This window comes from Castor canadensis, chromosome 1 (genome assembly GCF_047511655.1).
Source record: "Castor canadensis chromosome 1, mCasCan1.hap1v2, whole genome shotgun sequence".
NCBI lineage: Eukaryota > Metazoa > Chordata > Mammalia > Rodentia > Castoridae > Castor > Castor canadensis.
The window spans coordinates 203,092,528-203,119,188 of NC_133386.1; the positions used below are offsets into that span (position 1 = coordinate 203,092,528).

At 57.2% G+C, this 26,661-nt stretch overlaps 4 protein-coding genes across 7 annotated transcripts; 3 read left to right on the plus strand and 1 right to left on the minus strand.

The window, feature by feature from the left end:
- On the plus strand, positions 1–7,648 carry Rab1b (RAB1B, member RAS oncogene family). The gene is made up of 6 exons (XM_020164859.2): positions 1–146; positions 1,713–1,785; positions 2,054–2,149; positions 2,250–2,345; positions 5,990–6,121; positions 6,209–7,648. Exons 1-6 carry the CDS (start codon positions 133–135, stop codon positions 6,401–6,403), a joined length of 606 nt encoding a protein of 201 aa, XP_020020448.1. The 5' UTR covers positions 1–132; the 3' UTR covers positions 6,404–7,648.
- An 830-nt stretch (positions 7,649–8,478) lies between these two features.
- On the plus strand, positions 8,479–14,367 carry Cnih2 (cornichon family AMPA receptor auxiliary protein 2). Its single transcript, XM_020164745.2, has 6 exons — positions 8,479–8,693; positions 12,441–12,509; positions 12,919–12,966; positions 13,221–13,333; positions 13,429–13,572; positions 13,738–14,367. The coding sequence occupies exons 1-6, from the start codon at positions 8,613–8,615 to the stop codon at positions 13,763–13,765; spliced, it is 483 nt and encodes a 160-aa protein (XP_020020334.1). The 5' UTR covers positions 8,479–8,612; the 3' UTR covers positions 13,766–14,367.
- Positions 14,368–14,824: 457 nt separating this feature from the next.
- On the minus strand, positions 14,825–18,928 carry Yif1a (Yip1 interacting factor homolog A, membrane trafficking protein). The gene is made up of 8 exons (XM_020164744.2): positions 18,720–18,928; positions 17,846–18,057; positions 17,577–17,681; positions 17,369–17,447; positions 15,921–15,978; positions 15,618–15,773; positions 15,123–15,216; positions 14,825–15,027 (listed from the first exon to the last, which is right to left on the minus strand). Exons 1-8 carry the CDS (start codon positions 18,748–18,750, stop codon positions 14,881–14,883), a joined length of 882 nt encoding a protein of 293 aa, XP_020020333.1. The 5' UTR covers positions 18,751–18,928; the 3' UTR covers positions 14,825–14,880.
- A 2,125-nt stretch (positions 18,929–21,053) lies between these two features.
- Positions 21,054–25,819, plus strand: Tmem151a (transmembrane protein 151A). Of its 4 annotated transcripts, XR_012439659.1 has the most exons (4): positions 21,222–21,287; positions 21,561–21,623; positions 21,733–22,920; positions 23,412–23,550. XR_012439659.1 is itself a non-coding variant. In XM_074049512.1 (3 exons), exons 1-3 carry the CDS (start codon positions 21,169–21,171, stop codon positions 24,741–24,743), a joined length of 1,623 nt encoding a protein of 540 aa, XP_073905613.1. In that variant the 5' UTR covers positions 21,054–21,168; the 3' UTR covers positions 24,744–25,819. The 4 variants fall into 4 exon arrangements, 3 of the variants coding, with proteins under 3 accessions (XP_073905613.1, XP_073905616.1, XP_020020332.1); XM_074049512.1 differs by lacking the exon at positions 21,733–22,920 and having other exon boundaries at positions 21,054–21,287; positions 21,561–21,732; positions 23,412–25,819; XM_074049515.1 differs by lacking the exon at positions 21,733–22,920 and having other exon boundaries at positions 21,076–21,287; positions 23,412–25,819.
- Positions 25,820–26,661: the final 842 nt, after the last annotated feature.

Here is a 26,661-nt window from a genome sequence, read left to right on the forward strand (position 1 = left end):
GAGGCGGCGCGGCGCGAAATGTTTGCGCCTGCGCAGTGCGGGCGGGGCCTCTAGGGCGGAGCGGCCACCATCTTGGAACGGGAGGCGGAGCACAGCCGACTGGGAGCCACCGAGCGGGCCGCCGCCGCCGCCATGAACCCCGAATAGTGAGTGAGCCCCGCCCGTTTGGCGCAGCCTCGATCCCGAGTGCGGGGCTGTACGCTTACTGGGGTTGTCTGGCCCGGGTCAGAACTGCGCGGCGCCCCCACATCCGGGTCCCTCTTCCGCTGACCCCCCCCTCACATCCGGGTCCTGCCCCTCCCCCGAGGGGCCCAAGACCCCTGCTAGACTCCCCGAGTCTTCACATCCAGGACCTAGACGCGGCAACCCCAAGTGGCAGCACTTGGAGATCTATGCACCGATCCTGCTAGGCCTTTTCGGTTAGGTGACCCGGCAGCTCCGGTTTTCCCAGGCCTCAGTTTCCCCACCTGCTGCTTGACAACGGTCCCTTGATTTGGAACTTGTCACAACAGTGTCTGGTCTCGGGTTCAGACTCAGTCACTTTAGGTCCGGCCGTGAACCTCTCTGCCTTTGCCTTTCTACTGGAGCCCGGTTGGGACTGGGCCAAATGCGGGAGGACCCCAAGCGCTGCTTGGTTCGTGTCCCCTTTAGGGCCTCCCCTCCGGACTGCCGCCTTGCACTTGCCTGGGTCGCGCTGTCCTGCCCTCTCACCTTTGTTCATGCCTCCAGCGCCACCGTCACACTCTGTCCCTTCACTCTCACACTGCCAGAGAACTGTAAGTGAGTGTGGAATATACTTTCCCCTTGGATGGACTGGGATTCACTAGTCCTCAAACTTCACACTTGCTCAACTCTCCCTGTAGTAGGTGGCTGACATCACATGCCCTGCACGTCTAGTTTCCCCAAGTATCAGTTGCCTTCTTCCTCTTCTGCCACTTCCTTTTTTCTTCTACATCTCCAGTCTTCACATTTCCTTGGGGAAGGGTGAAGCTCAGCCTGATTAGAAGGGAGACAGAAGGGAAGCAGAAGACTTCCATAGTTGTCAGCTGGGTAGTTTAGGGCAGATCACTTCCCTCCTCAGACCTCTAGTTTCCTCATTCGTTGAGAATAACTACACGCAAAGCACTTAGTCGAACTGTTGTGAGGGTTTAATGAGATGATGCATTTAAAGTACTTCGCACGGGGCCAGTTAAAACCCAGTAAGTATTAAACACCGTTATCATTGCCACTGTTGACTACTTTTTGTCTCTGTAAGTAGCTTTTTCACTTGATAGGTTCTTGGCTGAACCCTAATTTCCACTTCTGGCCTACCCCAGAACACATGGCCGAGTAGAATTTCCCTAAATAACCACTAGTGAACAAAACCAGGGTGTCTGTCAGGAGTCAGGGTAGGATACCCAGCTCCATTATCTGATTGAGATTCTTGGCAGTCTTTCTGTGCCTTTCTGTGCCTGTTTCTTTCTCCATAAAATGGGAATTCAGATTTAGCAATCTGTGAGCCCTGTGGACTAGCTTGTCGGGGGTGGGACCCTACCTTTGCTGCCCTTGCAGGACTCGTGAGAGGATCCAGTGTGCACCATAGTACACCAAACCAAGGCATGCCTCGTGGTTCGTGGAGATTCTGTAGTGTTAACTCCAGGATGATGGCAGGTGGGCTCTCTGCCTTCCTTCATGCCTTCCTATGTTCTCTCTCCCTTTCTCCCTGTCTCCAGTGACTACCTTTTTAAGCTGCTTTTGATTGGTGACTCGGGTGTGGGCAAGTCATGCCTGCTTCTGCGGTTTGCTGTGAGTAAGAACAGCCCCCCACCACCGTCCATCTGAGGTCCTAGCTGGCTGCTGGGAGGGAGAAGGGGGAAACCCAGTACATAGTAGTTGCAAGACCTGGGAACCAAGGATAAGGTTGCACTACCTGCCAGAACAAGGGCACAGAGCTGACAAGTTGGGGTGCTCAGAACTGGGGCTCACCCAGACAGGGCATGGAGCTGGAGGGAGGCTTTCCAAGTGGGCCTTGAGCTCATTGGCTTAGGCCATTGCACTGGCTACGACTTTTCAGGATGACACATACACAGAGAGCTACATCAGCACCATCGGAGTGGACTTCAAGATCCGAACCATTGAGCTGGATGGCAAAACCATCAAACTTCAGATTGTGAGTGTGGCTCTTCTCCATTTCTTGAACTGAAGCATGTGCCTTGAGAGGGGAAGGGTTTGCATAGGGCTGACCCTTGCCTCTCCTTACTGTCTTGCAGTGGGACACAGCTGGTCAGGAACGGTTCCGGACCATCACTTCAAGCTACTACCGAGGGGCTCATGGCATCATCGTGGTGTATGATGTCACTGACCAGGTACTTCTGGACTTCCCCTCCCAGCTTTGCCTCATCAACCTTGGGTTTGTTTTGTTTTGTGGTACTGGGATTTGAATTCAGGGCTTACACCTTGAGCCATTCCATCCGCACTTTTTTGTGTTGGGTATTTTCAAAATAGGGTCTCGAGAACTATTTGCCCGGTCTGGCTTTGAACTGTGATCCTCCTGATCTCTGCCTTCTGAGTAGCTAGGATTTACAGACATGAGCCACCAGCACCCACCAACCTTCGGTTTTGATGCTTGCTTCTTTTTACTCTTCCCATCTTCTTTTTCCTGATGCTTCCTGGAAAAGAGATTGTACTCTGACTCATTGCACAAGAAGGGAAACAGCCACAGAAATGGATCCTCCTGAGGCCCTGCTATAGGGTCTTGGCAGAACCAGTCCTCACACTTCCCCTCCCCACACCTTATTCTAGACCTTCCAGGCACTTGTGTTTTGTGGGGGTTTAGTCAGCTGGTTGGCCGCTCTGCTGGGCCTGTGGCTTCCTGTGTGAAGACACTGGGGGAGCAATTGGAAGGCCTTAGGCAAGAAAGTAAGGGAGCCCTGAGCTCAGTATGAACAGAAGTCCAGGAGCTCTGTGTCTGCTGTGGTGGCTTCAGCTACTTGTTACTGGCAATAATAATGGTCGCAAAAGTAAGAAACCATCCTGTCATATATTCATATGTTTTCTTTTGGAAGTTCTACAGCTTGAACCCAGGGCCTCATGCTGACTAGGCAGGCACTCTACCACTTGAGCCATTCTGCCAGCCCTGTTTTGTGTTGGGTATTTTTGAGATAGGGTCTACAAACTATTTGCCTGGGCTGGATTTGAACTGTGATCCTCCTGATCTCAGCCTCCTGAGTAGCTAAGGTTACAGGTGTGAGCCACCAGTGCCTGGCCATCCTTATCATTATCTTGTAGCTTACAGAACCTATCACAATCTTCAAATTGCCTTAGGTTTTTTGTTTTGTTTTGTTTTGTTTTTTAATGTGTGTGTGTGCTTTATTTCTTTATTATTTTTTGAGAGAGAGAGAGCATTCAGTCTCCCAAGTTGCTGGAACTATAGGTATGTACCATTGTGCTGGGCTTCAAATTGTATTGATACTCACAAGAGGTCTGTGTGGTGTCCTCATCTTAAAGGTGAGGATTTGGGTTCAGGATGATAGATGACTTGCTTAGGGTCATCCAGTTAGTTCAGGAGCAGAGACAGAAAGCCTGGTCTCTGTATCCCATCTGCTTTATTTTTAAATTTTATTTATTTACTTATGGTATCCCATAAGTAAAAAAAAAAAAAACCCCTTTGAACTCAGGGCAGGCACTCTACCACTTTGAGCCATGCCCCCATCTGTTTTGTTTTTTCTACCAAATCTTGTTGCTTAACAGGCCAGACCCTGGGGACATGAATGCTTAACATAAGCCTTGAGCTGGGAGGATTCCCTGCTCTAAGTGGCAAGGGTTCCTCCACTCACCAGGAACTTATGATGCCCCACCTCTACCTCCCCAGCTCTGGACAATAAGCTGGTTAGCTGTGGACCACTTGGTTCACCAAGGCTTTCCTGACTGCCCGGTCCAGTGACCTTGTGTCAGGTTTTGCCCTGACTGACCTCTTGTGACTTTTAACTCCATTTTGTTCTCTGTCCTTGAAAAGTTTGCTATCTAAAGCTCCCCTATCTCCTGCTAAACACATACTGCACTGCTGAGTGCACACTCTGCTTCTGGGCCCCAGCCCCAGCCCTTCAGTGTCTTTATTGGCTTATCCTTACTGCCCCAACCCCATATTTTCTGCTCTCCAACTCTGAATGCAGTCACCTCTTACTCTCCCAACATGCATCTGGCTCCTTCCGTGGTATGACTTCCATCTTGTGCTTAGGTCTAGACATCTGTCCCCCTGAATTCCAACCCTGATGCCTATGCTGGCACATCATGTCTGTGTAATGTGGATCTTTACAAAATTACCCTAAATGGTGGTGGTGCCTGTGTTTACCACATGAAAAAACTCAGGTGTTAAGTAACTTGCCTCCTGGTCTGTCCAACAGGAGAGGCAAATCAGGGCTGGAACCCAGGGTTCCTGGCTTTGAGCACGCCCTTCCTTGCCCTCAGGTGCCTCTTTTGGGCTGCCAGTCATCTGAAGAATTCAGGTGTCCAGATGGCCTCTCACCATCTCTTCCCAAACTGCCTCTTGTACCCTTATTTTGTAACACCATCTCGATTGGCCTAAAAGCTCTTCCCTCCCACATCAGTCTCAGGACCCCTCCATTCTCTTCCCATCATCTCAAATCTGTCCCTCATACTAATAGCAGTGATGAGAACAACAGTAGCTTTTGCTAATTAAGCACTTATTATGAGACAGGCTTGTATTCATTTTCTCATGCAAACAACAGTCTTGTGGGGAGGTACTCTTTTACACAAAAGAGAAAACTGAGATTCACAGAGGTCAGGTAGTGTACCTAAAGTCACACAGTAATTGGCTGAGCCCAGGCTTCACACAGGATAACCTCATAGCACTTGCTTCCCTGGCTCAGGGCACATCTTCTCTTATTCCAGTTACCTCCCAGTCAGTCTCCATCTTCTTGTTGGTCTTCTCTCACACTCCTGCCCAGACTATCTTTCCTCACTGGCTCCTGGTTGTCCCAGTCTTAGCCAGGCTGAGACCTTTTGGGCTCTGGCCTACCCACCCCTCTCCCTGCCTTGAGGCCTGCATCCTACTACTCCCCACTCCTCAGAGACACCATGCTCTCCTAACCTGTGAGCTGGTATGCACTATCTCCTCCTCTGGCACCTCCTGCATGATGCTAGTTTGGACCTGCAGGCTCAGGTCAGCTGTAGCTTCTCAGAGGTATTCCTGGGGTTCCCCGGCTCCTACCTTCCATCTCATCTTGCCATTGTGTGTGTCCTGGTCTTTTCGTCCACTGTCCCCTAAATGCCTTAAGGGAAGGCCCAGGTATGTGTCCTCTCTTTGTCCCGAGCAGCACCCAGCATAGAGACCAGCTTAGGACATGGCAGGACAGGTATATTAGAGCCCAGTGTACCCTAGGAAGGAGAAGAAGCTTTACCTGAGTGCTTTCCTAAAGTCCTGTGTTTTGTCTGCACATGAGTGGATGTCAAACTGCTGGTAATGTCTGCAGCCCAGACTATTAGTAGCGGAGGTAGGACAAATCTTTGACTCTGTGCCCAGGATACCTGTCTCCTTCACAGGCCAGGGCCTCCCCTTGGAGGCCACTGGGCTCCAAGGCTGCAAACCTTAAAGGGAGGGCTATCTAGTATGTGTGAAGCCTTGGGTTCATTCCCTAGCACTGCAAAAAAAAAGAAAAAAGAAAGGTTAAAAGGACTTTAAGATCATTGTGGAAACTTTCTCTGCTTCTCTTCATGTGCCATTGGCTCCCCACATGAAGTTAGGCCTGGGAGTGGCTCAGAGAGAGACAGCTGCTATAGCACAATTGGCTGGTAGCTGGCTGAGCTAGGCCTGGCTTTTGGGGGTCCCAGATGGATGAAGGCAAGGAATAAAGCTAAGCCTAGAGAGGAAGACCCCCCTGCATCTCCAAGCTCAGGGCTCCTGCCTCTCCCTCAAAAGGATCCTGTTCTTTGAGGCCTAGGGAGGGGCTGGAGTTGGGAACTTAATAACTTTAGCTCCTGGACCCTCCAGGAATCCTATGCCAACGTGAAGCAGTGGCTGCAAGAGATAGACCGCTATGCCAGCGAGAATGTCAATAAGCTCCTAGTAGGCAACAAGAGCGACCTCACCACCAAGAAGGTGGTGGACAACACCACAGCCAAGGTGAGCAGGGCTGGCCAGGCTGCCGGGGGGCTGGGGCCTACTGCCCCTCACCCTTCTCTACCTTCTTTTCTCCTTTCCCCTTGTCAGGAGTTTGCAGACTCTCTGGGCATCCCCTTCCTGGAGACGAGTGCCAAGAATGCCACCAACGTTGAGCAGGCGTTCATGACTATGGCTGCTGAGATCAAAAAGCGAATGGGGCCAGGGGCAGCTTCAGGGGGTGAACGGCCCAACTTGAAGATCGATAGCACCCCTGTGAAGCCAGCTAGTGGTGGCTGTTGCTAGGAGGGGCACTTGGGTGGGACAGGAGGGGATGCCTTCTCCAGATGATGCCCCTGGAGGGGGCAGGAGGTGCCTCCCTCTCCTGGGGCACTTGAGTCTGTGGCTTTGGGGTGTCCTGGGCTCCCCATCTCCCTCTGGCCCATCTGCCTGCTGCCCTGGGCCCCGGTTCTGTCAGGGCCCCCAAGGGAGGACACACAGGACCTATACAGGGCTGGGGTTGGCACAGGGACTGCTCTGCTGCTGCCTCTAAGTACCTTGAAAAGATACCCCTCCACGCACCTTCCTTTGGAACCAGGGCTCCATTGTCCGTGTCCCCACCCCCATGTATGCTGCACTGGGTTTCTTTCCTTTCTCCTCTTCATTCTCTCCCTTTCCCAGGAGCTGAGGGCCTGTGTAGCCTCTGCTGCCTCGGGCTAGTCTGTGGTCAGGGGTTCCAGGGTCCAGGACCCAGGATCCAGGGTCCTGGACCAGACCTCAGGAGGGGTATTGGGGGCTGCAGGGGCCCAGAAGCCCACCCTTTCTTTTCCCTGCCTCCCTCCACCCCTCCCACACTTACAGCCTGAGCCGTCCCACTGCAGTGGGGTCCTAGCACAGCTAGGACAGGTGGGTGGGCAGCTACGCTGGGTTTGTGTCTCTAGTGCAGAGGGAGCCTGCTCCTGCCGCCCCTGCCCTGCCGGAGTCAGGCCCATGCACTGCCTGCCCACTGCGCCCCTTTGTCCCCAAGGCAGGTGGAGGCGGAGGGGAGGCCCACCTGTGCCAGAGGCCGGGCATCAGCCTTAACCCTCACTCTGCCAGCATCTCCCTTTCCCTGAGGCAGCACATCCGGCTTATTCTCCCTTCATCCTCAAGCCTAGGGGGCCAGAGGCTCGTCCCTGCCGCTACTTCTCTGAAGAGTGTGGGTGCAACCCAGGGTTGGGGGACTTTCTGCTGTCCGCCCTTCCCACAGGATCCTGGCTCCTGCCATCTGGCACAGCTTCCTGCAGAAAACAAACCTTTGGTCTCTACCTAAGAAGCCATGTCCCTTGTGCTGTCTCTTGCCTGTCCCACCTGTGCCCTGCCCTCCCCTCCAGCTTGTATTTAAATCCCTGGGCTGCCCTTTGGGGGCTCCTACTCCCAGGTTCCCCTCTGGTGTCATGTCAGGCATTTTGCAAGGAAAAAACCACTTGGGGGAAAGACTGAAAAGGACAAAAAAAAAAAGTCAATAAATTTCCACTGGCCCTTGGATGAGCCGAGGGTTTTTGCAAGGAAGTTGTGTGGTGGCTGAGTGTGGTCTGTGGTCTGAAACCGCTTTCGGCTGGGGGAATGGAACCTGAGCCCTTGGTTTAAGTACTGGGGTCCTGGCTTGAGCTGTGCCCTAAGCTTGCTAGCAAAAGCCCTTGACCCACATAATGGGGCCAGGAGAGTTGCCTGCTTGTGCTGCTGTGGGCTGTCCCCAAGGGCCCAGCACGGATCTGTCACAGGGAGGCAGGTTGGGGCCCATCAGCGAATACCTGGTGAGTCGCTGCCAGTACCCACAGGGACTCGCGTCCCAGGCGTGGAGTTGGGCCGCAGCAATGTGCCCCACAGACGAACCCCAATACCCCTCCCAGTTCCCGGTTTCAGCCACTTCTCCCAGCTCCTCTCTGGGCTCAGGCCAGGTGCCCCTGCTCCTTCGGACAGTGACAAGTGCTTCATACTTGGATCCTCAGTCGGGCTCCCGCGCTGAGTGAGCGACGTGTGAGGGTTGGGGGAGTGCAGATCTGGATGGACCTGCGGTGGTGAGCTGCTCCTGTGAACGGGGTGGCAGGTGCGTCCAGGTCTGCGTGTTCCGGGGTGCGCAGCCATGGGCTCATGGGGCGAAGGACAGCGCTGGGGCAGTCCGGCTGGCGAGGGGCGCGCGGAGTCCCGGCCCCGCCCGAGGCCGCTGCACGGCGGCCCCGCCCCCGGCTCCGCCCCGCCGGCTTCGCGGGCTGGAGAGCTAGGGAGCCGCGGGCGAGGGATCGCAGGATGAGCGATCGGGGCTCGGGCAGCCGGCAGCGGACGCGCCCCCCGAGCCCACCGGCCCGCGCCCCGCGCCCCCCGCGGCCCCGCGGCCCCGGCCCCGGCCGCGCCGCCCGCATCCCCCTAGTCCCGCGGGCCATGCCCTGCTGGCAATAAGCGCGGGCCGGGGGGCGTCCCCTTGCGCCCGAACCCCGCGCTGGCGCCCCCCGGGCCGCCGCCCGGCGCGGGGGCCATGGCGTTCACCTTCGCCGCGTTCTGCTACATGCTCACCCTGGTGCTGTGCGCCTCCCTCATCTTCTTTGTCATCTGGCACGTAAGGCTGGGCTGGCTGGGGGCAGGGTGAGGGGCAGGGGGCTCAAGGAACGGGAGGGGTGACAGGGGGCAGATGGTCTCAGAGCCCCCGGGGAAACTTGGAGCCTTCTCTCCGCTATCCCCCATCCGTTGGCTTCTGTTCTCCCCCATTAACATCCCCCATCGTCGGCTTCCTTCCTGGGCCCCCCTTTCTCCGCCGCCCCCGCCTGTCTGTGGGTATGTCAGTGGGTCTCTGACCCCCCCATCTTCCCCATCCAGTCATGGTGTGGGGGGGCGGAATTCTGGAATTCTTGCTCTTTCTCCTCTCTACCCCCCCCCACATCCAGCCGCCCCCGTTTGTCCGTCGGGCAGTTTGTCTGTCTGCTGCTCCTCCCCCTTTTGTGGGTTTTTCCAGCCGAAGTGATGGAGCTGGTTGCCATGGCAACTGCATCTGTTTACAGGACCCACACATCTCAAAGCCCATTAACCCTTTCGCTTCCTAGCCCCCTCCCCAACCAAGCAGTGATGGGTTCTGAGCAGCTCCAGAAACCTAGCACCCACCTAGAGACCTAGCACTTTTGTTACTCCCTCCAGGTTTCCTTTCCACTTTCCAGCTTCCCTCCTGTTCTTGCCCCCACATCCTCTTTGTCTTGTGCACCCCTCTTCTGCCCTCACCCTGGCTTAGCCTCATACCTGGTTCAGAATGTCCCTGTCTCATCCTGATGGCTTCCCTCCAGAGAGGGTTCCTCTCCCCGCACCTTGCTCCAAGACTCTCTCTCCTCAAGGGCCTTTTCTTCCTGGCCCCTTTCCCCTCACTACAGAATTACTAGCCTCCTGCTCATTGTTGAGGGGCACTAGCCCCTCTTTACAGCCCTCCCTCCTGCTCTGCCCTCTAAGGTTTCTGCCTCACTGGATTCCCTCCAGACTTCTGTCTGTTGCAATCTCTGGCACCCTCTGCTCACACCTTTTTGCACACACCTCCCTGATTCTCATCCCCTTTGGGTCCTCCAGGTTTTCTCCCCATACCCTTCCTTTCTTCCTCTCATCACCTTTCCTGTCTCTTTCCTCGTCGCCCCACTTCCTCTCTCCTTTCTTTTCCTGGGACTTGCTGCCTGCTCCGTGCTTATTCCTACACTTTCCACCCATCTCTCCCTTTGCCACCCCCCTTTCTCTTTAACATTGGGATTCCTTTCACTCTGCTGCATCCCTACTGTGTGAGGAGCAAGTCACCACACAGGCTTACCCCATCTCGAGCCCTATCACTCTCACTCTCTAGGGTGCTCCTTGCTTTTTCTCTTTTTGCCCCCTTGATCTATTTCTTTCTTTTCTTCATCCCCCTGGGTTCATCTTGATCTCTCTGCCTCTTGTCCCATGCCCAGGACCTTGAACAGTTCTGTGGGATGTGGGCAGGAGGGCTTGGGTCCCAAGGTATGGAAGAAATTGCGGTGGGGGAGAAGTTGGGAAACACAGGGCTAACCAGCTCTTGGAATTCAAGAATCCCTCTTTTGGGCCCTTCTCCATTCAGAGGTCCTCATGTTCCCCAAGGGGGTCCCTGGCCTCAAAGGATTCTCAGAAAAGCCCCCCACTCAGCCCACCTGTGTAGATATGGCCCCTGAGTGGTTTTGAGGGAGTCAAGGGTACCTAAGGTCCAGACTTTGCCCTTGTGGAATGCCCAGACTGAGAGCAAGGGCTTGAGCTGTGGAGTAACACCTTTGTTCACTCAGCAAACATTTGTGGAGCACCTACTATGTGTGATGCACTGCTTTCACTCAGCCTCTAGCTGGGTGATGTTAGCAAGTCACTCATCTCGAGCCTGCTTCCTCATCTGGTAAAGTGGGCTTATAGACACCAGTGCCCAGAGTGAAGTCTGCTAAGGGGGATGGGGAACAGAAGACGTAGTCCTCAATCCAAAGCTGGTAAGAACTAGAACCTTCTGGGGCAGGACCCCAGATTCCACCCCAAACCCTGAGCTCAGGGCCCACTGGTCGCTAGGCAACCCTGGTGGTGAGTGACGTATGTCAGCTGTCACCATGGGGGATTGTTTGTTGGGGGGGGGGCTGAGTCAGCACCAGGCAGCCTAAAGGGTGGGAGGTGTGACACCCGCCGCCTGCTGGTGGTGCCAGCTCAGGGGCAGACAGACGGCACCCTTCCGCTCCCTGCTGGACCCTGTTGCTGTGCATAACCAGCGGGTGGCTGCCCAGAGTCAGTGAGGAGTTGGGGGAGGGGTTCCAGATGGCCTCAGCTCCCTCCAGGAAGCCCATGTTCTTTCTCTCGGAGCCGTCTGGGGTCTGGGATGCTTGGGGGTGATGGGCCTGCTGCCTCATCCTAGGGCTGACACTGAAGTGTGGGGGCCCCAGCAGATTCCTCTGCCAACCTGCCTCCCTCAGGTCACCTGCCTGCTCCTCCCTGGTCCATGCCATCCTTCATCCCCTCAAACATCTGTTCCCTCAGTAATCCCCAACCCGTGAGGACACTGCTATCCACCAGATACCCTGACAGAAGTCACCTTGGGTCCCTCTGTCTTCACCTCCCCACCATATGAGCCCTTTGGAGCCTGGCTCCAAAGAGCTCTAGAATCTGTCTGTACCTCTCCATTTCCACTGCCACCTTCCTCACTCAGACCACCACGAACCCCTCCCCAGACAACAGCAGTCCCCTCACCCGCACTGTTCCGACCTGAGTATGACAAAGTGGTTAGTACTTTTAACGAGGTCAGAATCCCTGCCTACCTCTAACTAGCTGTGTGGCATTAAACAAGACACATAACTTCCGTCTCAGCTTCCTCGTCCTCAAAACAGAAATGAAAACAATACCAGCACGTAAGCCCTTGGGTTGTTTGTTGCAAGCATTCAATGAGCTGATAAAGTCTGCTGGCTGGATGTCTTGGCTGTGATTGTTAGCCGGCTTGTGCCCAAGACCACCCCACTTTGCTGTTTTATAGCCCTCAACGGCTCCCCAATTTCTTTCATCTTAAACTCCAAACTCCTGGTCTAGCCTTACAGGGCTATGTCTGGCCCTACTGACCTTTTCATCCCCATCTTATACCATTCTCTGCTTCCCACTCTCCTCACACTTAGGCTGCAGCCCCATGAACTCAGTGCCTACACCTTGAGCCACTCCACCAGCTCTTTTTTGTGATGAGTTTTTTTTGTGATAAGGTCTTGCAAACTATTTTGCCCAGGTTGGCACTGAACCTCAATCCTCCTAATCTCTGACTCCCAAGCGGTTAGGATTATAGGCGTGAGCCACCAGTGCCTGGCTCTGAATGTTCTTTCAAAACTTTGCGCCTTTGTATCTGCTATTCCTGCTGCTTGGACTGCTTTTTTTCCATTTGTTCACCAAACGCCTACTCAGTCAGTTTGAACCCATCACCCCCACACGGGTCCTGCCTGTGCCCCACAGCCCTGATCACCTGGAATGTAGTTCTGAGTTTTCCTCCCCCCACCTGGAGCTCCTTACAGACCGGGGCCTGTAGGGCTCCTGTGCTCAGCACAGGGCCCTGCAGAAACAAGACCATGTCTTGGAACCTTTGGGAAGGGGGTGTGGTGGACATGAGCCCAAACTGGAGATCAGGACACAAGGATTCCATTCTAGACTGTTGTGTGACCTTGGACCAGGCCCTGCTCCTCCCTAGGCCTCGTTTTCTCCGCTTTGCAACAAGCTCCATCTGGGCAGGTCCCCATACATAAATTCCTATCCCATGGAAGGATGGGTGCGGGAAACCGGCAGCTGCTCTTCCAACCCTGATGGCCACACGCCCCTCCCCCAGATCATAGCCTTTGACGAGCTGCGGACCGACTTCAAGAACCCCATTGACCAGGGGAACCCAGCGCGGGCAGTAAGTGATACATGTGCTGTGCCGAGGTGTGTCCGTCCGTCTGTCTTTTCATCTGTCGTGGGCGGGCGGAGGGTGGGAGTTCGGAGGGCGCGGGTGCAGCGTAGGGAGCCGATAGCCCTGCCCCTTCTCCTCTGTCCCCGCCCCCAGCAAACACCTGGCGCGAGCTCTGGGCTGGGGTTCCTCCTGGTGGGCAGCGATTGCCAGTCTCTGGGCCGTTGCCGTGGAGACGCGGGTGAAGGCCCCTCCATGGTGACGGTCGCCATGGGGATGGTGCAGCAGCTTCCCTGCCGCGCTGCCGACGCAGAGACTTGCTCTGGTGCCCCCTGGCGGCCACGTGCGAGGCGGTGGGGGAGTGCCACGGCACCTGCTCCTCCGCCTGCCCCATCACAGCCCTTTCCTTCCCCTACAGCGTGAGCGTTTAAAAAACATCGAACGCATCTGCTGCCTCCTGAGGAAGGTCAGTGTCAGGGCGGGGGTACAGGCGTCTCCCAGCTAGCGATGCCCACTCTCTTTGTGGCCCAGAGCCAGGCCTTCCTTTTCGTGCCTGTTCTATCCACTTGCTCACCTGGGAGGGCGTGGGAGGTCAGAAGCCTTTTGGGTCCTGAGTTCATGGTGGGTTGGTACCTACCAAAGCCTAACTTCCCTCTGTGCCATTGAAGCCTGGATCTGTTCTGGCACCGAGCCACTGATCTTTCACCCTTGCTCCCCTAGTTGGTGGTCCCGGAATACTCCATCCATGGCCTCTTCTGTCTGATGTTTCTGTGTGCAGCAGAGTGGGTGACCCTGGGCCTCAACATACCCCTCCTCTTCTACCACCTTTGGAGGTGAGGGCAACAGCTGCCTGGGGCAGGCTGAGATGGAGGTGGGGCAGGATAAGGGTGGGGCTGTGATGGGCACTCAGGCCATGCCCTTGCGCCAGGTACTTCCACCGTCCTGCGGATGGCTCTGAGGTCATGTATGACGCCGTCTCCATCATGAATGCTGACATCCTCAACTACTGCCAGAAGGAGTCCTGGTGCAAACTCGCCTTCTACCTGCTCTCCTTCTTCTATTACCTGTACAGGTGAGGCCCTCACACAGCAGTCAGAGAACTCAGGCCAGGGGTGTCCCAGGCATCGTGCTGCCATTCCCAAGTCCCTGCCCTTTGCCCTTGAGGACTGAGGAAAACCCAGGGCGTGGGTGGCTGGGCTTGCTCAGGACTTAGGCTCACTGCCTTATCTTCCCACAGTATGGTTTATACGTTGGTGAGTTTCTAAGGGGGAAACCGGCCAGGGAGTGAGCCCAGAACGGACCGGACGCCTGTGCACCCCCAGCCCTGCCCCTCGGCCACAGAGGCCTCAACCCTGGGGAGGGAATGGGGCACTGGTGCCCCCAGCCTCTCCATTCCCCAAACTGCTGCTGCGGGAACCCCCCGCCTTCAGAGCCCTTCCCCTCAGACTAGGGCCAGGCGGAGCTCTAAAAAAGGGGCAGGGGCTCCTCTTGTCAGTCCTCAGCCAGGCATGGCAGTCAGTCCTGGAAGGGCAGGACTTCCAGCCTTGTCCATTTCGGGGGAAACTTGGGCCCTGCCACCAGGCAGAGCTTGACCCTGGAAATTCTGGGCTGTCCCCTGAACCCCCACCCTGAGGCTCCCCCTGCAGGTGGGGGGGCACCAGCACTGGGAATGAGCAGGCTCAATGGGGGCAGCCTCACCCCTAGTCTGCCCTCCCCCCTCCCCAGGCTCTCTCTCCAACCCTGTCTCTACTTGCCCCAATCCCAACCTGCCCTGTCTCTTGGACCTATTTTCTATGTCGCCTGGAGGAGTCCGGCACCCCTTCCCCGGCCATTTGTGACAAAATATGAATAAACTACTGCAAACACATGGGCCCCAGTTCTGCTCCTGAAAGGCTTGAAAAGATGGGGGTGAGATGGGAGACTGAAGGGGGAAGCCTGAGCTAAATCCCCAGCACAGCTAGTCTCACCCCACTAGCCACAGACCCCTGTGGGAGCCCCTCAGATGGACCAGAGGCCTCCCAGGTCTCCCTAGCACTTGCCCCTTCCATCCTCACTTTCCCCGGACTCAGGCTCACTGCCTTATGTTCCCACAGTACTGATTATATGCCAGAAAGTTGCCACGGGAGAAGCTGGACAGGGAGGGGGCCCAGAACAGCCTCTGAAACCCTTCCATCTGCCTTCCAAGGCAGTATCATGGTCACTACCTTCAGGAAGCTTTCCCTGGGCCCACCCTCCTCCTAGACAGCCAGGTTCCCTGAGCACTGCAGAGGCCCAGAGGTGTCTGCAGCTCCCCCTCAGGCCCCAGGAACAAAGGTCAAACCAAGTCAAGGAAACCAACTCTTCAATGTATGGAAAAATCAGTGCCATTTGGGACCACAGGTCACCGAACCAGGTGGAAGGTCAGCCAGTATATGATGAGGGGCTGGAAGGCTGCAGCTCCCAGAGTCAGGTAGAGCTGGAGACGCTGTCGAGGGGCTGGGCCCCCCATGCCATCAGGGCCCAGGGCTGCTGTCCGCAAAGAGCGCACCTAGAAGAAAGGAGTGCTGAGGCTGGGCCGGGAAAGGCAGCTTGTCCCCAGCTCTGACCCAGCTGAGAAGGTGGGAGGGGCAGTCCCAGACTCACGATAAAGTACATGAGAGCAGACGAAGTCCAGGCCAGGGCCACATAGTAGCCATCACTGCCGAATAGCAACCCTGTGAGCACACTGAGGATCATCCTGAGGGCAGGGGGGAAGGTAGGCTAGTGACCCCAGAGTCTAGGCCTAAGATTGGCCCTGCCCACCAGAGCCTGGAGCCCAGCCTAGATGCTACTACCACGATCAGTTATTCCCCAGGTGTACCCAGATTCAACATGGATTTGCAAAGCCCAGGACTCAGCCCAAGGACCTGAATCTGAGACAACCTTTCTTCCCCTGTGCTCCCAGGGTGACTGTCACACATCCCCAACCTCCTGAAGGTCACTCAGTTCTTGGGGAGACTGCTGGAAACAGCTAACCTTCTAACAGAGTAGAACTGGAGGCTTAGAGGGCACAGAGACATGTCTAGGGTCATACTTCAAGGCTGCAGGGCCAAAGAATCCTACTTAAAGCCCCTCTCTGCCCAGCCCACAGGTACTCACCCCACGTATTTGTAGCCGCTATAGGCCAGAAGGTGGAAGGTGCTCAGATCACTGCGCACAGTGGCCAGGTAGAGGCCCAGAAGCAGGGCTAGCACCTCCATCACCATCCACACAAGAGCTGTGCTCGCACACAGGCCCAAGACCTCTGGGGAAAACCTGTAGCCATGGGAAAGGGCAGGTCAGAACCAGCCATCCAGTGGCAGGGGCAAGGTGAGAGGCAGGGGGCAGGAGGGGGCAGGCTGGGGTCTGGCACAGATCCCCTAGAGAGGCAGGGAGACAAGCAAGGAGGAGGTTGGCACTGACCTTTTCTGAATGCCCAGTGCCATCCCAGCCAGCAGCACATAGGTGATGAAGGCCATTGCTGCAGAGTCAGAGGGAGGCAGTTAGCCTGGCTTCCTCATCCAGAACCCCCTCGAGAGGTATTCAAGGCCACCAACACTACTCAGCTACCCTCATACTTCCCTCCCTGCATATCCAACATGGCATAACCTCCACATCCAGCAACTCAATTCCTTGCCTGGGATGCACATTTTTGGCTGGTCTTTTCCCTGACTAAACTCCACCTGACCTGCTTCCCAGGAACCACAAGCCATCTCCTCCCCTGCTCCTGTGCTAGGAACTTCATCACAGCTTCCTGCTGTGTCTCAGAAACAGCACCATGGGCCCAGGCCACTGCTCACCCTAGACAAGTATCAACCTGATTTCTGGCAGGCCTGTGGGACCAAAAAGCAGGTTCAATGGACAACCCAGGCTGCCCCTGAAGTTCAGGGCCACGGAATGACCTCCCCACAGCCAGCAACTCTAAATGTGCCATTGGCACTGGCTACAGGCCCCTGACAGTGCAGAGAATTCCAAGTTAAACTCTGAACAGTTTTCAAAAGAGCTCGGAGTTAGTGGGACCTGGGCTTTGGCAGCTAGTTAAACTCATCAGTCCTGACCTCTGCCCTTCCCTTGAGGCATCAGATTGATGTGCCCAGTAGAGGGCACAGTGTCTGGCATCAGTAAGTCAGCTCTACCACCTCTTGAGCTTTGGCTTCAACATACAACATGAGGATGCCAGTGCTAGCCTTACACAGTTGCTATGAGAGGGACGTGGAATGAAGGATGGAAGAACCTAGGTAGGCTGCCCTCCCTGGACGCTTCTCTGGAATGGCTCCTGACACACTTGTCCTCCTTTAGTGTGTTCACCGAGACTGGCCCTGTGCAGTCAACAGGACAGAGAAGAATCACTGCAGAGGCAGCCAGCCACAGCAGTGTGGGCAGCCTGACAAATGCTATGTGAACAGGCACTCCCAGAAAGGAGTGATCACTTGCTGTGAGGGTCAGAGCAGGCTTCCTGGAGAGGATGCTGCAGCAGCCTTGGAGAATAAGGACTGACGATGGTATCATCTTTTTGCATACACATCACCTCCCTGAATCTCCACAACTATCCTTTGAGGTAGCAGCTGTTATTCCTAATTTGCTGAAGGGCACAAGAACCAGCCTAAAGTCCCCCAGCTGGAAGTGGCAGGTCCAGCGCTCTAGGCTGGAGAAGATATGGTCCAAATTAAGGGAAAGGAAGGTCACAAAAGGGTGTTGTGTGGACACTGAAGGCACATTCAGGAAGTTCCTTACTGTTCCCCTGTCTACCTGGTGTCTAGCAACCACCACACCAAAAAAGCATCAGGAACGGATGCTGGATTAATGCTGATCGTGCCTCAAGGTACAAGTTCCCCCTTCCCCATGTCCCCCAGCCCAGGTCAGACACTCACTAGGGATATAGAGGTCAGGGGCGTTGAGGTCTTGCCGTGGGGGCAGAGGCATGTCACGACTGTATTGCACGTCCCAGTTCTGGCAATGGCAGAGGTGGCCAGGTCAGCAAGAGCACAGGAGAAAAAAGGAGGGAAGGAGACTGAGGTCTGGAGACTAGATTACGGAGGGATGAGGGAGGCCTGCCAGCTCACCCGGTGGGAAGCTCACCTGGTGAGTATAGGGGAAGACCAGCAGCCCTAGCTTCTTGGCCACATAGGCTGTGTCCACAGCGAAAAAATACTTGAGTTTGTTCATAGACACAAAACGGTGCAGCTGGGAGAGGAGAGAGGAAGCTGTGGGCAAGCCGCACCCAGAGCCTCACGATTCTCCTCTGTGTACTCCTTCCCTGAGGACCACTGGGAGGATCAGGTGGGCTCTCCTGACACCCCAGCCCTAGCTAGAAATTCTGCCACCCCTTCCCTGCGGGCAGACCACACCTCCTTGTGCACCATGTCCTTCCCATGGGATGCGATGGAGCTGCCGTAAGCCATAGCCACGTTGGCCATTGGGTCCCCAAGTAAGTGGTTGACACTGAAGGCCACATCGGCTCCTGGGGCTGGGTATCCCCCAGGCTGGGTGGAATAACCACCACTTGTGTCATCGAAGAGGGGCGGGGGATCTGGAGCTGCCCGGGCTCTGTGCTTGGAACCTGTGAATTTGAAGATACCAGAGTAGATGACAAAGATACCAAGCAAAATCCCAAACCCCTACCCCTTCCCCTGGCAGAGCAGTTATGCATGAGTCCAGGGGCACAAGCAACCAGTGAGGGAAAGCCAGGCTGGGTGAGGGGTGACTAATTCAGAAAGAACTTGGATGAGAGTTCCTTTTCTAGAAACCCTTTACTATACGGAGGCAAAGGAAGAATGACTGGCAGTGGCTGCCCATCGGGAGCTTCAGGGGGCCTCTCAAAGGGAAAGGAGTGATCTTTGAACAGAACTCTGGAGAGTGAGTACAAGTTTGCTAGGTGGAGATAACTGGAAGGGCATTCCTAAATAAGCAACGGAAGGAAAGGCAACACCTGGCTACCTGGGCAATGGCAAGGGACCCTGGCAGGGTCATGACAGCGAAAGGAAGTTCTGGAGGCCGACCCAGTTTGAGCCCGGGTCGGATCTGGGGATCCCAACTGTGCTTCCACAGGAAGGGTGAAGTCTGGGACGTGTTGCAGTCTCGCGGAGCAGGACCCGAGTGACTCCCCCACCCCGCCCCGGGCGGCGGTCACGGTGGCCCCTCTACCTCTGGGTGAGTGGGCCGAGCCTCCGACTTTGCTGCCATCCGCCCGGCCGCACTCCGCCCGCCCCACACTTCACGCACCGTGGGCTCCGTAGCCCGAGTGATAAGCCATAGTCGCAACGCTCGCCTTCCCCAAGGGCGGGATGCTCTGCCTCCTGGGTACAGATGCTAATTAGGCTGCTGCTCCTCTCCCCCGGCACAGACCAAAGTTACCCCGCAGCCCGACACGTCCACCAGCCGACTGATTGTGGCCGCCATGTCCATGGCGTCACCCTCCGCAGACTTCTATTGGTTCTTCGGTGGTGCCGTTTGCCCATTCCCCTCTTTTAATTGGCTACGGGCGAGCCCTCGCCAAAGCTGATTCGACAATAGTCAACTTCCGGGAGGGTTAGGTAGAGCGCTACAAGACGCTCTCAGATTGGATAAGGACTTGCTAATTCGTGGCGGGAGCAGCCAATAAGCGAGAAATTACTGTGAATTATTTCCGTGTCTGCGCAGTGGGCCACTTGACTTTCGCCCTGCCACGACTACACCGGGAGGGGGACTCGGCGGACGCAATCAGGACACGAAGCTTCACTAGTGGGATGTCCTCAGGAAGGAATGGGACGGTCAGGCTCTGACCAATCCCCGACCTCCGGGCGCCTGCCCCTCCTTCTCCTTGCTTGCTTTCCTCCCCTTCTCCCATTTCACCCAATCCTGGAGCAGAGCCCCGACCCACCGCGAGGTGTTAATGGGAGGCCGGGCAGAGCTGTGACAGCCCAGCCGAGAACCCCACCGGAATTCTGACTCCTCATCCCGCCTCTCTCTCCTTTCTAAGCGGGTGCTGTCCGTCATCTGGTGCTGAAAATGTCCTCCCGCATCCGCGGTCCTGCAGACCAGCGGGGGCTTTTGCTGGAAGGACTTGGGCTAGCGATCCACACTGCGCGCGCGCATGCACACACGCACGCGCACGCAACATGCACACTGGAAAACTAAGACCCAAAGGATCCGAAGTCCCAGAGACTGGGTGGTATAGATGGGGCAGGATCCCGTACCGGAGCTATCGCATCGACTCCCCGGTGTTGTGGACGATTTGGAAGCGGGGATGTGTTGATATACCTCCTGAAACTGAAGCAGAAACTCCCGAGTCATCGCCAGTTCCGTAATCTTCTCAAAGTTAGGGCCCCTTAAGCCTCATTACTAGTTCCAGGCCTTCTTTCTCTCCACCCAAGTTCTGACCACTCCCACCCTTCCTGGAGACAGTCTTCCTCTCACAGACCTCTAAGCACCGCTTTCTAGAGAAGCTCAATCAGGCTCTCTGAAACCTGCTGCTAATTAGCTACTTAATGTCCCGTCCACCAAATGACGTTCCTGCTCCTGAAACTCAGCCCATGTGGTCCAACCGCTGTGCCTTTGCCCATAGATCCCCTCCACCTGGGATACCCTTCCCTCTTATGACCACTTACTAAAGCCTAGTCCGAAGCTTTTAAGAGTCAGCTCATCTCTTGCTTCTCAGAGGAACTGAGACTGGTGGAGGCCAGAGCCTGTCCAGTTAGAAATTGCCCTGGATGTAGTTCCCATGAAAACGGGGTTTGTGTCATTCTCCACTCCTTACTCCTGTGAAGGAAATCCTGGTCCAGTGCTTTCCTTTCTGTATCTCGGTTATGTCATCTTTAAATGGGTGGGTATATTTAACCAAAGATCTTTGAGTTGCCCTTTGCACACGAGTGCACACACACACATACAAACTCACCCAGCATTGCACCTCCCTCCAGAGTTCTGCCCTCTGATTGTCTAGCTTTGGGGCAAGGCCCAGAGCCAAAGCCAAGAGGCAGCACTTGGAGGGGGCTACCCGAAGCGGGGCAGATCCCACACCCCCGCACAACCTTTTGTGTGATTTTGAACTGGATTCAACATTTTTCCAACCCCGTTTCTCAAATGGTAAAACTGAGTTGGGGTGTGGTGTGCTAGCCAAAGGTCATGTAGTCTAGGGTCCCCTGTGTCCCTAGCCTGCCTGCCCTGAGCGGACAGAGCCCAGCCTCACTGCTAAGTGGGTGAGGTTCATCCCACCCTTCTGGGCTGTAACTGTCCACTTCCCCAATATGTGAGGCTTCGGGGTGGGGACTGGGTGGCCTTAGTTCTAGACCTATTCCTTACAAATGGGACACGACGGGCGCCCTCACACCTACGAGATTCCCCTTTCTCATTGCACGGCCAGAGAAACTCAGGCGCCATAGAGCAAGGACTCGCCCAAGGTCGCAAGGGGGAGCGCAGCGCCAGGGAGAACCCAGGCGTCCGGCTGCCCGGGCTCGGCTTCTCAGAGCCGGGGGTTGGGGGAGTTGGGGGGGGTGGCGCCCGCGGTGCCAGGCGCGGCCGGCGGCGCCACCGGTGCCGCGGGGGCGGGGTCAGCGGAGGGCGGGGCGCCGGGCACCGCGACCGCCAACGCCGCCGCCGCCGCGCTCGGGCTGGGGTTCGGCGCACTCCTCCACGGCCGCCGAGCCGAGCGGACGCCCCACGGGGCCGCACCGCAGTCCTCTGCTCCCCGCCTATCATGCCCCGGGCCCCGGCTCGGGCCGCCGGAGCAGTCAGGACACCATGCCCGAGGGCGGCGGTGGCGACGGCGGGGAGGTGCCCGCGCTCATCCCGGACGGCGAGCCGCTGCGGGAGGAGGTACCGGCGGGGGTCTGAGCAACGCTGGAACCGGGCATGGGGACAAGGGGAGAGGGCGAGCCCCGGAGAGGGGCTGAGGAGGAAAGTCCCGGAGCCCCTTCGGCAATGACGTCATTGGGGAGCCCTGATTCTGGCTGGGGTTTCGGGGCCCGCGTGGGGCAGGGGTGGGGCCGCTGGGCAGGAATGTGGGGGCGACTCCCGTTCCCAACCCCCTCAAACATCCTCTCCCGTTGTGTGACGTCAGCGCCTGGCCCCCACACTTCCCCATTCCAGGATGCTGCCCCCCACCACCAGGACCACGGGTCGAATCCCCAGCCCGGCCCAGCCGCTCACGAGGTGCGGTGCGGGCGGTGCCTGCAATGCAGCAGCGGTGGCGGGGCCGGGGGTGGGGGAGGGAGGAGAGGAAAGAGAAGGAAACAGCTTCCATACACTTGTTTTCCCCCAGGTGAGGAATGAGGGCTCACTTGGACTCTGGGATCCCTAGGACGACCCCTCCTCATCCCTAGCTAGGAGGATCTGCAGGGCTGTGGGACTCTGTGGTATTCTGGGGAATGGGGTGGTGAGTGGGCCTGTGTGTGTGTGTGTGTGTATGTGAGAGAGAGAGAGAGAGAGAGAGAGAGAGAGAGGGAGGGCCCACAGCACGTTGGATGGGAATATATGCCCTGGAGTCAGGTGAGGGTCTGGCAGGTCCCTTGGTTTGGGTCTTCACCCTGTGGCATGTGTGTGCATGAGTGTGTCCTGTCAGGGGTGTGTCTTTCTGGGACGGGGTGGGGTGTGGATGTGGATGGAGGTTGCTGTAAGCCTGGAGGGATGTGTGCTGGTCAGGTGAGGGTCTGGTGTGTCTGGGGGCTTCAGGGGATAGAATATGGAGATGCAAGTGTATGTCCTGTGGTGGAGGGGACCTGGGGTGGGTGGGGGGTGCACATTGCTGTGGTGTGCTTGGTGTTTCTCGGATGACCAGGCGGAGTGTTGCTCCCTGGTGGGTGGATCTGTGATGGACATGTGCTGGGTGCGATGAGTGGGTCTGTGCACCTGACAGGCTGTGAGGGTTAGGATGCTGAATGTAGGGAGTTGGGTGCCCTGGGTGGAGCTGAGAGAGGTCCCTCTCTTCTTGAGCCTGTCAGAGGTAGGTATACGGCCCCTTAACCTAGTGTCTACCTCTTCTCTCCCACTTTACCCTTCCTCTCCTGACTCCCTCCCATTCTTTTCTCTCTCCATGGACACCTTGGGGTGAGGTAGCCAGGTTGGCAGCCCTGCCATGGTGGGTGTGCCAAGCCCCCTGGGTCAGGGAGTGGCTCTTGCTGCCCAGCAGCTGTGTGTCCTGCCCCCTCCCTCAGCACAGATGGGGAGTAGAGGGCCACCCTCCATCTGCTGTCCACCCCAAGGCTCACACCTCCCCCGCTCCAGTTCTTCCTCTTTCCTACTGACTTCACAGCCTCTCCCAAGTCTCCTGCTGTCCCTAGCGGAACAAGGGACCAGTGGGAGTCACAGGTAACAGTAATAGTGTTTATTCCCATGGCCAGACCCTGTGCTAAGATCTTCCCACATATGATCTCGATGAATCCTCACAACAACCCAGAGTACAGATGAGGAAATCGAGTCCCGAGAGGATGAGGGACCTGCCCAAGTCACCGTAAGTGGTGGATCAGAGCCAGCAACAGATCCTGGGCAGCTGCTCTCCTTAAAGCCCATGCTGTTCAATCCTTGGGCCCCCCAGCCATCCCCGCCTCCCAGGCCACCAGAACCAGGAAACTAGGCCCAGGGAGGGCAGGGAAATGTTCAAGTTCACACAGGTAATCAGGGACCACAAAGTCAGACTTCTGAGTAGCCAGCATGGGGGCCCTGTCTTCTCCTGGCAGGAATGGGTCTGTTGTGTCCTAGAGGCAGCAGAGCACAATGGAGGGCAGGCTCAGGGTAGGTGGGCCTGGGTTTGAATCTTGCAGCAACACTGTGAGCTGGCTGGAAATTTGTGAATCAATCCCTCGATTCAGTTTCCTCCTCTGTAAAGTGGGACCCAGGGCACTACCTCCTTCACTGGGATTAAGCAGAGTGGCCCATACCCCTGGTGGCCCTGTCCTGACCACTGTCCTGACCAGTGCTTCCCCTGTCTCTGCCACCCTGCAGCAACGACCCTTGAAGCAGTCCCTGGGAAGCTCCCTGTGCCGAGAGTCGCACTGGAAGTGCCTGCTGCTCACATTGCTCATCCATGCCTGCGGGGCTGTGGTGGCCTGGTGTCGCCTGGCCACGGTGCCACGGCTGGTCCTTGGGCCTGAGGCAGCCTTGGCCCGTGGGGCTGGTGGCCCACCGCCTACCTATCCGGCCAGCCCCTGCTCGGATGGCTACCTGTATATCCCGCTGGCCTTTGTCTCCCTCCTCTACCTCCTCTACCTGGCCGAGTGCTGGCACTGCCACGTGCGGTCATGCCAGGCACCTCGCACTGATGCCAACACCGTGCTCGCCCTGATCCGCCGCCTGCAGCAGGCCCCGCCCTGCGTCTGGTGGAAGGCCACCAGCTACCACTACGTGCGCCGCACGCGCCAGATCACCCGCTACCGCAACGGCGACGCCTACACCACCACGCAGGTCTATCACGAGAGGGCCGACAGCCGCACCGCCCGGGGCGAGTTTGACTACTCGGCTCACGGCGTCCGCGACGTCTCCAAGGAGCTCGTGGGCCTGGCTGACCACGCGGCCACGCGGCTGCGCTTCACCAAGTGCTTCAGCTTTGGCAGCGCGGAGGCCGAGGCGTCGTACCTCACGCAGCGGGCCCGCTTCTTCGGCGCCAACGAGGGCCTGGACGACTACCTGGAGGCCCGCGAGGGCATGCACCTGAAGGACGTGGACTTCCGCGAGTCCCTCATGGTCTTCGCTGACCCCCGCAGCCCGCCCTGGTACGCCCGTGCCTGGGTCTTCTGGCTCGTGTCGGCGGCCACGCTGTCCTGGCCACTGCGTGTCGTGGCAGCCTATGGCACAGCCCACGTGCACTACCAGGTGGAGAAGCTTTTCGGAGCCAGCTCGCCGCCTCCGGGGGCTGTGCCCAGCGGGCCACCGCTGTCCCGCGTGGCCACAGTGGACTTCACCGAGCTCGAGTGGCACATCTGCTCCAATCGGCAGCTGGTGCCCAGCTACTCGGAGGCAGTGGTGATGGGCGCGGGCTCCGGCGCCTACCTGCGCGGCTGCCAGCGCTGCCGTCGTTCGGTCAGCAGCAACTCGCTGCCCCCCGCCCGGCCCAGCGGGCCCCGCCTGCCCTTCAGCCGCAGCCGCCTGTCGCTAGGCGCTGGGGGCCGCGCCACGCCCGGGGTCTTCCGCAGCCTGAGCGGGGGGCCGTTGGGGCGCCGTGGAGAGGACACGGAGCCCCTGGAAAGCCCTCCGTGCTACGAGGATGCCCTTTACTTCCCGGTGCTCATCGTTCACGGGGACAGCGGCTGCCGGGGGGATGGGCAGGGTGCACTCTGAGACCGCTACGGCCCCAGGGCAGCCCCCTCCTCACCGTCCTTAGATGCCTGAGCAATTGTCCAAAACAGAAGGGAAAACAGGCCAGCCATGCACAAGGGGTGGGGATGGGGTGGGGTCCTTAGGCTAAAATGCCTGACTTCTTGTCATTTTGAGGGGAAGTGGACACCACCTAAATTGAGTCCATGATCCGTCCCCAGCATGGCTTCCCCCCCCACCACCACATTCCACCCACTGTGATGGTAGATGATCTGGCTTGGAGCCTTTCACAGTTGGCAGGGGAGGAAGCTTCCAGAAAGACTGGGGTGGGGAGGAGTCCTGGGGACAGCTGTTGCCTGCAGCCAAGGGCTACCTGTGAGCTCCTCCCCGTCATGGCTGAGGCCACATCGGAGCAACCCAGAAGCACAAACTGGCAGTTTGGGGCTGTGCCCAGCAGGGCTGGCCTCCCTGAAGCTGAAGAGCTGGCTATGGGAGCACCAGGCTTGGCCCCATCACTGCCCAAAGTTCCCCTCTTCCTCCCCTGCTGGGTCCCTCTCCCATGGCCCTCTGGCCAGTCCCTGGTCTGACCCTGTGGCATGGGTCCATCCAATGGAGCCTGGTTCTCCGAGCACAGCCTTGTCCTCCTCACCTGCACTGTTCTCCCTGATGCTCACTGCACCTCTCCACATCCAGCTCCCCCAAGACCCTGGGTTCCCACTCAGGGTCCCAGCACATCCTCTGGTCTCTGCTTCTGCCTCACAGTGTCCATGTCTGCCTCTGTTAGCCACATGCACATACCCTGGCTTGTCCCCACCTCTCCCTCAGGCTTCTCTGCTCTTCACCATCCTGATGATCCACAGGATGCAGGGCCACAGGACATCTGAGGGGCCCGGCCCTGGTCATGGCCTCTTGGACGATGCCCTTGCCTTGCCCTGGAGGCCTCTGCTTCTCCCATCAATGGAACCTGGCCAGGGGACACCATCCCTCCCCCGGGAGAATAGTCCCTTCCCTTCCAACTGGGGCTTCCACCCCTTCTCAGGGGCTGGCAGGGGAGGGAGGAGGCAGAGAAGATGCAGATTAAATAAAACCATGAAACGGAAGGACTTCTTACGTGCATTCCTGAGTGGTGGGTCTGAAACCATCACTGTGGGCATGAGGGGCCACGAGGGGTCAAGGTACAATGTTGGGTTCTGGGAGGAGACCCAGAGGTGGGCTTCAACCTTCCCAGGAGCAAAGCAAGAGCAGAGAGACCCTCCCTGCCTAGTCCAGGGCCTCTGGGGTTTGGCTTGGGCTTTTTGTTGTTTTTTGGGGTTTTTTGCTAGTGTTGAGTATGGAACCGGGCCTCATGCAAGGTAGGCAAGCACTCCTCCACCGAGCTCCACCGAGCTCCACCCTCAGCCCTGAGACTCAGTTTTGAGATGCCCTGAGCAGCTGATCCACTCAGCCCCAGTGTCCCAGCCTAGATCCCTTCTAAGGCCCTTCTTCCAGCCCAATGTGGGATTCCAATCTGCTACAGGATGGGAAGAGGACTAAGAGAGCAGAGTCTTGTCCCCATAGTGGGGAGAAAGATCTGTGGCCTGTGGCTCAAATTCGTTTCCCCATGGATTAACGTTATCAGTCTGGGGGAATGGGTACTGAGCAGGTTGGGGGACACAAGTTGGAAACCGTCAGCCCCCTAGTCAGGGTTAGGCAGGGTGGGAGCCAAAGAAAGAACAAGGAGCAAAGGAAGGACCTCAGGGAGGGAATTCAGACAGGTGCCCAGGACTGGCAGAGTGGCTCAAACAGTAAGAGCGCCTGCCTAGCAAGCAAGAGGCCCTGAGTTCAAACCCCAGTGCCACAAAAAGGGCAGGAAAGAAAGGTAGGAGGGAGGAGAGAGGGAGGGAGGGAAAGAAGGAAAAGAAATGTGCCTGGGGGAGTGGCATCTTCAGTTCAGGATGCTTAC